The following is an 11,335-nucleotide window of genomic DNA, read 5'->3' on the forward strand; positions in this document are numbered from 1 at the left end:
GCTGATGGAAGGAGGTTTTCACTCAAAATCTCATGATACATGGCCCCATTCATTCTTTCCTTTACACGGATCAGTCGTCCTGGTCCCTTTGCAGAAAAACAGCCCCAAAGCATGATGTTTCCACCCCCATGCTTCACAGTAGGTATGGTGTTCTTTGGATGCAACTCAGCATTCTTTGTCCTCCAAACACGACGAGTTGAGTTTTTACCAAAAAGTTCTATTTTGGTTTCATCTGACCATATGACATTCTCCCAATCCTCTTCTGGATCATCCAAATGCACTCTAGCAAACTTCAGACGGGCCTGCTTAAGCAGGGGGACACGTCTGGCACTGCAGGATTTGAGTCCCTGGCGGCGTAGTGTGTTACTGATGGTAGGCTTTGTTACTTTGGTCCCAGCTCTCTGCAGGTCATTCACTAGGTCCCCCCGTGTGGTTCTGGGATTTTTGCTCACCGTTCTTGTGATCATTTTGACCCCACGGGGTGAGATCTTGCGTGGAGCCCCAGATCGAGGGAGATTATCAGTGGTCTTGTATGTCTTCCATTTCCTAATAATTGCTCCCACAGTTGATTTCTTCAAACCAAGCTGCTTACCTATTGCAGATTCAGTCTTCCCAGCCTGGTGCAGGTCTACAATTTTGTTTCTGGTGTCCTTTGACAGCTCTTTGGTCTTGGCCATAGTGGAGTTTGGAGTGTGACTGTTTGAGGTTGTGGACAGGTGTCTTTTATACTGATAACAAGTTCAAACAGGTGCCATTAATACAGGTAACGAGTGGAGGACAGAGGAGCCTCTTAAAGAAGAAGTTACAGGTCTGTGAGAGCCAGAAATCTTGCTTGTTTGTAGGTGACCATATACTTATTTTCCACCATAATTTGCAAATAAATTCATTAAAAATCCTACAATGTGATTTTCTGGATTTTTTTCCTCAATTTGTCTGTCATAGTTGACGTGTACCTATGATGAAAATTACAGGCCTCTCATCTTTTTAAGTGGGAGAACTTGCACAATTGGTGGCTGACTAAATACTTTTTTTCCCCACTGTATCTGTTGTTGTGGTGGTCCAGGTGTTGTATAAAAGCATATCAGACCTTTCATAGATAGACCAGACACTGATACACTAACACCTGTGCCTCACATGAATTCCAGACTGCTAGTCTACAGCTACAATCGGCCTACACTTCACAGAAGATTGTGGTCAGCATCCAGCATGTGTGGCACAGAGGCAGTGAGAAGAGACTCCAGCACCACATTGAATGCAGCTGTGGTCAAAGTTTAAGTACATCTAGGTGAATGTGGTTATTGCTACCATATACCAAGTTGTTTACACCAAGTACTGGATATTCTAAAAAATAATGGTAGGATGAAAGCCTGTTGGATATCAGATGAGCTGTCACTCTCAACTCTTAATTTGCCGTTAAAGACAATACATTTAGTTATTCACTTGGTAGATCCAGTCTCATTTAAACAGATAATTGAACCACTCTTTAACTTGACAGTTATGCATGGTGGACAACGTAATACAAATGTAAAAGTATACAAGCTTCCAATCAAGCCCTTTGTAGTTCATGGTTGTGGAGGATTATTGGGATTGTAGTTCATTTCACTGTTGAGTGACGCACGCGGAAGTAACGTGGTGATGAATAGAGGTCACATTGCTTCAGTTTTGTAATGTTTTGATTCAGCAACACTGCCGATAATTATGGAAGCAACCAAAGCAGGTATTATATAGACAATAATATGTTGAGTATACTTTTCATATGTTGCTCTTACGGCATTGTTACGCTATAAGCATCTATAGAAAAGTTGGTGGCCATACGCACGTCCTTAAAAACATAGGTGCTGGGCTAACAAATAATATTAGTAAAGAACAAGAAGGCCCACACACTGAAACGGATCGAAACGATGTCAATAAAGTGGTGAATTGGGAGCTTCAACATTGTGCGGGCCTTCTTGTTCTTTAATAGTTGTATAGCATTAATGCTAGTACTAGCAGGTAGATGTCGCTAGCCAGGGCTAGCTAAGCTAGCTGCAGTAGAATCAGCATGCAATTCAGTTGGCTAGCTAGCATAATTAGCAAGTGACGGAGCCGATTAAACTGAACTCTGGAGTTGAGTTTATTCATCGACAAGTGACGGAGCTATCATTTGTATATTTAGCACGTTCGCTACCTCGACCTCTTTAGATTGTTTGCTGACTTACTAGTTAGTTATCATTCTTCTGATTCTCGACGTCCATTGCTTGTATGCTCAGAAACTACTGGGTTAGCTAGATGTTGTTAGCTCTATAGTTAGCTAGCTAGCTAGTTTGATGGGTATGTTAGCCCTGGTACAACAGGGTAGTTATGTCTGATGTGTGTGTTATTGTGTTCCAGAGGAGCCTTTCCTGAGGCACGTGGAGACTGATGTACTCATCCCCAAGATGATGAGGGAGAAAGCCAAGGAGCGCTGTGCTGAAAAGGTTACAGGTGACTATCTGAGATTAATAACAACTGATGACTTGTGTTAGCTCCCTAAACAAATGCTTAGGCTTTAGGTCAGCGGGCTTACACAGTTTTGTGGCACCCAGGAGATACGGGCATGAACCCCAGATGGTCACAGAGATGTATCCGTAGTTCACCCTAGGGAATAATCGCCCTCCACTGTTTACACACATTGTAGAGTTGCTGAGGTCTCTGCACCTTCCCAGTTACAATCTCAAGCAAAGGCCGTATTAATGCCCTGAGCCATGACAAAGTATTAATGGATACCTCCCCTGTCGCGTATATTTGTGTTTTCTGTTGCGTTCATCAGGCTGTCATGCCCTGTCTGAAAACCAGCCGGAAGTAGATGACCTCATAAAGAACAAAATACATTCAAGCCCTTTTCTATATAGACCAAACCTGATATGGTGGTTAAATATGAAGATTCCTCTTGATACAATTATTAACTTCCTCTTTTCTGCCTCCAAAATCCCTTTTTATATCAGTGTTTATGGTAATTTTATTATAAGGAGTGTAGAGCACTGATCTGATAGTGTTATAGCTCAACGTGTAGGCCTAACAGAAACTTTCTTTAATTTTTTACCTTTAAGAACAAATTCTTATTTACAATGACGGCCTACCCTGGCCAAACCTGGACAATGCTGGGCCAATTGTGCGCCGCCCTATGGGACTCCCAATCACGGCCGGTTGTGATACAGCCTGGAATCGAACCAGGGTCTGTAGTGACGCCTCTAGCATTGAGATTCAGTGCCTTAGACCTCTGCGCCACTCGGGAGCCCAGTGTTCTCCTTTTTACTGGAAGATATTTGTAACAGACTGCAGTTAAATGTTGAATACTTTTGTTAACATCTCTAAATTCACTTTATGCAGCTGTCATCAACATTTATTTATTTTGAACCTTAAGGAGTCTCGAGCCGCTGCAGGAATGTTGTTGCAGGGCAATTCCACAGTAACGGAATGACGCTGAGACTCAGATTTTTCACTTTAAAATGTATGTCAAACAAAAAACCAATGATTGCAAAGTTAAACAAACCATACATCTCAATGCACAAGGACTACTTTTAATAATTTCCACCTAAAATGTTCCAAAAACACATTTACTTGAAGAACAGCGCAGATGCAAAGTTTGGCACCAACAGCACAAACCGTCATTCTGTTACCAAACTTTACATCTGCGCTGTTCTTCAAGTAAATGTGTTTTTGTAAAATGTTCTTTGAAAATTGTTAAAAGTAGTCATTGTGCATAGAGTTGTATGGTTTGTTTAACTTCGCAATCATTGGTTTTTCTTTGGCATACATTTTAAAGTGAAAAAGTCTCAGCATCATTCTGTTACTGTGGGATTGCCCAACAGCAACTCTTGGTGTTGCGTCGGTGCTTCGATTGTGGTTAGGCCTAAAGTCTGTCCTCTTCATCCTCTGAGGCTGCACGCCTGCTGCTCGCCCAGAGAGACACAACCTAGCCCTAGAGGTGACAGGGCTGTGGAAATCCCCTTCTGGTCTCCTCTCTGCCCCCTCGTTTTCACACCTCCACCCAGCCCTAGCTGCTGTGTTGCCTGCATATTACTCTATAGTATTACTGATGCTTGCAGTGGCTGTTTGCTCTGGTTCTGGCTCTGACCTGGCTCTGTCCTGGTTCTGATCTGTGTGTTTGTGCATGCATGTTTTATGTGATGTTAACTAAATACAGTTCCATAAACATCTGTCAGAGACTGTGTGTTTTCTTGATGTTTACACTGATCTGATAACGACCCGTAATGCTGCAGCTTCTTTCTCCACTAGTCTACTGAATGACATCACCTCTCCAAACCCACGCCCTGCCCTTTTCTAAGACAAATGTGTCCTTACTTCTTAGTACTGCACTGATTTTATCAGCTACTTTAGAACAGTCGGCTCTGCTTATCTCATCATCACATAGATTATTATGTAGAGTTAATTGATGTCAGTTTTATGAGATTATAATTTTAGTGGGGGGGTTCTGATAATCCCTAACTACTCCATACCTCCTCCCGAAGGCCCCTTCCTCTGACTACCATGTAGTCTCGAGTGGGAGATCACTGAACAATGGTCGGATCCCAAATGGCACCCTATCCCCTATGTATTGCACTACTTTTAACCAGCGCTCTTATGGGCCCAGATCAAAGGTAGTGCACACTATATAAGGGATAGGGTGCCATTTGGGACGCAGGCACTGAGATCACTATCACTGTGGTCTTTTCTGTCACTGTATTGGGTGACTGCTGATGTGTGATGACCCGTCAGGGGTACCAGCGGCAGTATTAGGCCTATACAATCTTCCTGAGTTTCTGTTCTGCTGATTAGATTAGTCACACTGTTCTGCCTCTTCAAATTGCTTCTGCAGGTTTTCTGCATTCAGATGAAAGCAAGTAGTCGTGATAATCACGCTGATGATAACAGGGAGATTATTATGATGGGCTGCGTCCAAATGGCATCATATTCTCTATATAGTGCACTACTTTTGAGCAGGACTCTGGTCAAAAAGTAGTGCGCTTTATAGGGGTTAGGATACGGTACCATTTGGGACGCATCCATGGTTGTTTCTGAGGCGCTGGAGACAGGGACGAGGCTAATTCAAGTCTGCCAAAGACCTGGCTAACAGCGTGACGAGACAAGGCCAGGACCCTTCAACACCTCTTTAGCACCACCAACACAATGGTATCTTTCATCCACAACACCTTGATATCAGTTAAAGGATTGACAGGAAATGCCTTGTTTTTATCTCTGTAGTCTAATACAGGTAGGCCTGATGGCCAACTCCATCTCTCTAGAATTCACCTTGCACTCGGCTGTTTGTCAGGGTCTCAACTGCTTGGCAAACATGTCTTTTTATGAAATGGTTAGAAAGGAGAATCCTTGTTAAGTCAACCATCTTAGCCCTAAATGTGGCTTTTACAGTCAAACTAAAAGAGACACCGAGGCTGTGGCAAGTGACTAACTATAGACCTTGTTTGTTTACAGAGTTCTGTACGTTATTCCGACTAACTATAGACCTCGTTGGTTTAGAGTTCTTTACGTTATTCAGGGATTGTTTGTTTCCCACTTTATTCTTCATTAGTGTTGAGCGATTAACTGCCATTTTGTATTTCTTCCGGTTATTAAACAACTCGATTACTTGAATTCCATTTATTTCCTTTTTGGGGGAGCCCAACGCGACGTTTCTCTAGAGAGATATCAAATAATTCATGAGAGAAATCGGAGAAATCAAGTCAATAACTATGTGGGACGCTGGGCTGAAGGGAGTTGTAGTTTTCATAAGCAAATATTCAACCTAGTTCAGCACAGAAACGTGGTAATTAACTATAGTGAACAAAAAATATAAACGCAACATATAAAGTGTTGGTCCCATGTTTCATGAGCTGAAATAAAAGATCCCAGAAAATGTCCATGCACACAAAAAGCTTATTTCTCAATTTTGTGCACAAATTTGTTTACATCCCTGTTAATGAGCATTTCTCCTTTGCCAAGATAATCCATCCACCTGACAGGTGTGGCATATCAAGAAGCTGATTAAACAGGATGATCATTACACAGGTGCACCTTGTGCTGGGGACACTAAAAGGCCAGTCTAAAATGTGCAGTTTTGTCACACAACACAATGCTATAGATGTCTCAAGTCTTAAGGGAGCATGCAATTGGCATGCTGACTGCAGGAATGTCCACCAGAGCTGTTGCCAGATAATTTAATGTTAATTTATCTACCATAAGCCACCTCCAACATCATTTTAGACAATTTGGCAGTACGTCCAACCGGACTAAAAACCGCAGACCATGTGTAACCACGCCAGCCTAGGTCCTCCACATCTGGCTTCTTCACCTGCGGGATCGTCTGAGACCAGCCACCCGGAAAGATGATGAAACTGAGGAATATTTCTGTCTGTAATAAAGCCATTTTGTGGGGGAAAAACTCATTCTGATTGGCAGGTTTTCTTATATGAACTGTACCTCAGTAATATCTTGAAATTGTTGCGTTTTATAGTTTTGTTCAGTATATAATGACCATAATCCATAGCACAATTTTTTTCTGCCACAGAGACGGATCAAAGAGGAAGAGGCGCAGCGAGAGGTTTCACTCTCGCCAAAATAATCCCAATGCGTCAAATCATTTGAGCAGACAGCTCTGCAGCATACTTAGGCAGGCTAGCTAAATAGGATGACTAAAGACAGGACAGTATGGGGAGCACATAACATTAGATAGTCTGGCTGGCTGACTGCTACTGCCTGAGATGAGATGATTTACTTGAAGGAATTACAAATAATAAATTCATCAAATAAAAACTAAGTAATATATGCAACTGAAATATTTTATTATTTCATAGTAATTTCCTGTTGTTCTATTGATGTCTACCCAATGTGGACCTGACAGAGACAATATAATATTTTCAATGTTTTGGAAATTGAATGTTCACTATTTTTAGCTTTGGAATTTCCATTCAAAAGCTCAAAAATCATTGTAACATCATTATTTCATAATACGTTATCAAAACCGAAATAAAAAACCGTGATTCTTAAAAAAAATAATGGAACCGAAACCGAACCGACCTCAAAAAGCCCTAATGGCTCAGCACTATTCTTCATGTATGGCCTCTCCTCTGTATGAATATTTTAGCTTGCTGCTCTTTTCCATTCATGTTAATACCCAGATAGGCCTGGTCAGTGTGGAGGACATATTTATAATGGTGGTCCATTGATATTAATACCCAGATAGGCCTGTTCAGTGTGGAGGACATATTTATAATGGTGGTCCATGCCAGCCAGATAGTTACACTGGTGCCAATGTGGACAGAAACACCAACCACAGGTATGAATACATATGATGGAGACACTCTTTTACTTCAGCCTGGTGGTAGAGGAAACATGGTCTGGTTTTAAGATAAGAGGTCTGTCAGTACTCACTACAGTGGCACCCACTTTGACCAGCCTTGTCACCGTGTGGCAGAGATGCCTAGCAGGGACAATATGGTTGGCTGTCCTCTCTCCTCTCAGCCTGTGGCTACGCTCAGATAGACAGAGGGGACAGATATGGAAGAGACATGACCTGTTTAGACTGGGGCTCTTACCCTGGCTGTTTTTTTAAAAGGTCCCTGTTTTAAGGTATCATAGCTTGGAAATCCAAACTGAATCACGCTACGTTTAGCAATTGTTTTACTTTACTAATTCAGTCTGGTATTCATGATTAAGTTTGGATTTCAAGACTACTCTGGCTAAATCTATAGATCTCCTTCCATCTATCTGGTTTCAGGGTTCAACCACTGCTGTAAAGAGACTGGCTTCCTCATGGTGATGATTTACTGGCTAAATCTATAGGTCTCCTTCCATCTATCTGGTTTCAGGGTTCAACCACTGCTGTAAAGAGACTGGCTTCCTCATGGTGATGATTTACTGGCTAAATCTATAGGTCTCCTTCCATCTAGCTGGTTTCAGGGTTCAACCACTGCTGTAAAGAGACTGGCTTCCTCATGGTGATGATTTACTGGCTAAATCTATAGGTCTCCTTCCATCTATCTGGTTTCAGGGTTCAACCACTGCTGTAAAGAGACTGGCTTCCTCACGGTGATGATTTACTGGCTAAATCTATAGGTCTCCTTCCATCTATCTGGTTTCAGGGTTCAACCACTGCTGTAAAGAGACTGGCTTCCTCATGGTGATGATTTACTGGCTAAATCTATAGATCTCATTCCATCTATCTGGTTTCAGCGTTCAACCACTGCTGTAAAGAGACTGGCTTCCTCATGGTGATGATTTACTGGCTAAATCTATAGGTCTCCTTCCATCTATCTGGTTTCAGGGTTCAACCACTGCTGTAAAGAGAGTGGCTTCCTCATGGTGATGATTTACTGGCTAAATCTATAGGTCTCCTTCCATCTATCTGGTTTCAGCGTTCAACCACTGCTGTAAAGAGACTGGCTTCCTCATGGTGTTCAAGTGTCGGGATCAGAACGCTGCCCTGAAGGAGTGCCTAACCGTACAGTGAGTCAACTAACTCACACCTCATGAAATCAATAACATTTATTTTATTTACAATTAGTTTCAAACAAATATATTTAGTTCATGTTTTATAACCATTTAAGCCCAAATAATTTTTATATAAAGTACTATACATTTTTTTTTCTGTTTTGTTCTTCATACTAGTTCTGACAGTGCTCTAATGATAACTGTTCTTCATACTAGTTCTGTGTTCTAATGATAACTGTTCTTCATACTAGTTCTGACAGTGTTCTAATGATAACTGTTCTTCATACTAGTTCTGACAGTGTTCTAATAACTGTTCTTCATACTAGTTCTGTGTTCTAATGATAACTGTTCTTCATACTAGTTCTGACTGTGTTCTAATGATAACTGTTCTTCATACTAGTTCTGTGTTCTAATGATAACTTCTTCATACTAGTTCTGTGTTCTAATGATAACTGTTCTTCATACTAGTTCTGTATTCTAATGATAACTGTTCTTCATACTAGTTCTGTGTTCTAATGATAACTGTTCTTCATACTAGTTCTGTGTTCTAATGATAACTGTTCTTCATACTAGTTCTGTGTTCTAATGATAACTGTTCTTCATACTAGTTCTGTGTTCTAATGATAACTGTTCTTCATACTAGTTCTGTATTCTAATGATAACTGTTCTTCATACTAGTTCTGTGTTCTAATGATAACTGTTCTTCATACTAGTTCTGACAGTGTTCTAATAACTGTTCTTCATACTAGTTCTGACACTGTTCTAATAACTGTTCTTCATACTAGTTCTGACTGTGTTCTAATGATAACTGTTCTTCATACTAGTTCTGACAGTTCTAATGATAACTGTTCTTCATACTAGTTCTGACTCAGTGTTCTAATGATAACTGTTCTTCATACTAGTTCTGACTCAGTGTTCTAATGATAACTGTTCTTCATACTAGTTCTGACTCAGTGTTCTAATGATAACTGTTCTTCATACTAGTTCTGTGTTCTAATGATAACTGTTCTTCATACTAGTTCTGTGTTCTAATGATAACTGTTCTTCATACTAGTTCTGACTGTGTTCTAATGATAACTGTTCTTCATACTAGTTCTGTGTTCTAATGATAACTGTTCTTCATACTAGTTCTGACTCAGTGTTCTAATGATAACTGTTCTTCATACTAGTTCTGACTCAGTGTTCTAATGATAACTGTTTTCTGTACACTACTCTCTCTGTCTCACAGCTACAGAGACTCAGCATTCTTCGAGGAGTGCAAGCAGGAGTACATCAAGGAGAAGCTGGAGTTTCAGAGGACTGGGGTAGCGGCTAAGAACCGCTCACAAAAACTACCAACCAGCATGTAGCTTCCAAATTGACCCCTACCTCTGAACATGTTGCTTCCACCTATCCAATTCTCTCAGATCTACAGGAGTGGTTAGGTAGTAGGGGCTAGGGGTCAAGAGGGTGACATGGGGAGTGAGTGCTACCCACAGGCCTTTGCTTTTCAGTGTGTCTATTGTACATCAGATCGGGATGCTCATTGATGCAACGGGAGGACATAGATCAGGGCAGGAGGACATTCTAGGACGTCCCCCTATTTCTTGACCTAAGTGACCTATGTAACGAATATGAGCCAGGTTGGCAAGATGTGTCTATAGGCCTCCATTCACCCGTATGTACTGAAAATGAATCTCTTACGGATGTCTCCTCCAAACAGTTATGATGGAAATCACACTATCCTGTATTTCAGAATGATCAATAATGTTTGTTGTTGATGCGGTCTGTCTGCTCTGCAGTTTGTATATTTATGAATAATTTTTTTCTGTCTATGCTTTGGAGCGTTTCATGTTGAGCTTGTTAGCAACCAATACTGTCCAAAGGGAGATTGATTCCAATGATTAGACCTGTCCAAAGCACATGAATAATATTTAGGGTGTTGACACCAACATCCTCCACTATGAGGTTGTTCCAAATGGTTATGCACAGATTGATACTGCATAGAGGCTTATCCGATAATTAGGATTCCCTGGTGAGTTGCCATAACTAGTGGTGTGATGACAATTGAAGCATCATGGACAGAGTTGCTGTAAAAAGGTATGATTATAAAACATTTCATTTGACTGACACTTCATTGTGTTAACGCACATATAAATAAAGAGAAACAGATGTTCCTAGCCTCCGTGTGTTGTGACGTCTGCTTTTTAAATCATACAGGTGTCACAAAAATGACTTCCAGGTTCATAATCACCCTTTCAATGTACCTTGAAATACCCATTTGAAGTCTTCCTACTGACTCACTTAGGCTTGTTTGTTACTGTCATACATCCATACAGCCTTGATTTATACTGTATGTGGTTCACTGACTGTCACCCATCTGTTAATCTCTATTCATTTTATTCATACAAGCCTGACGCTGTATGCTACAAGACAGGAATAGCAACACAATGAGCCATGGGAGTGTCATTTCAGTGTTCAGCTGTAAAGTGCTAGTCTCACAAGTGAGACAATTGTTCATGAAATATCACACAACATATCTGCCTGTCATAAGTATTCACCCCCTTGGATTTCTTCACGATTGTGTCACAAAGTGGGATTAAAATGGATTTAATTGTCTTTTTTTTTGTCAATGATCTACACAAAATAAAGTGAAATTCGAACATTTTGTTTTAAAGGTTAATGAAAAATAAAACCCTAATATACCTTGATTGGATAACTATTTACTCTCTTGAGTCAATACATGTTAGAAACACCTTTAGCAGCCATTACAACTGTGAGTCTTTCTGGGTGTCTCTAAGAGGCCGATCTCGATTTAGGAATGTATGCCTTTCCTACGCACAGTATTTCTTTTTCAGTAGCAAAACGTGCGCGCTCTGAATAAATGTCATTCAACCGCTGAAAACCC

General features: G+C 40.8%; 1 protein-coding gene across 1 annotated transcript; it reads left to right on the forward strand.

Annotated features, from left to right (window-relative positions):
• Positions 1–1,601: 1,601 nt before the first annotated feature.
• On the forward strand, positions 1,602–10,607 carry LOC121586738 (COX assembly mitochondrial protein homolog). Its single transcript, XM_041903683.1, has 4 exons — positions 1,602–1,717; positions 2,371–2,463; positions 8,373–8,463; positions 9,677–10,607. Exons 1-4 carry the CDS (start codon positions 1,699–1,701, stop codon positions 9,795–9,797), a joined length of 324 nt encoding a protein of 107 aa, XP_041759617.1. The 5' UTR covers positions 1,602–1,698; the 3' UTR covers positions 9,798–10,607.
• The last annotated feature ends 728 nt before the right edge of the window (positions 10,608–11,335 follow it).

This window comes from Coregonus clupeaformis, unplaced genomic scaffold (assembly GCF_020615455.1).
Source record: "Coregonus clupeaformis isolate EN_2021a unplaced genomic scaffold, ASM2061545v1 scaf0222, whole genome shotgun sequence".
NCBI lineage: Eukaryota > Metazoa > Chordata > Actinopteri > Salmoniformes > Salmonidae > Coregonus > Coregonus clupeaformis.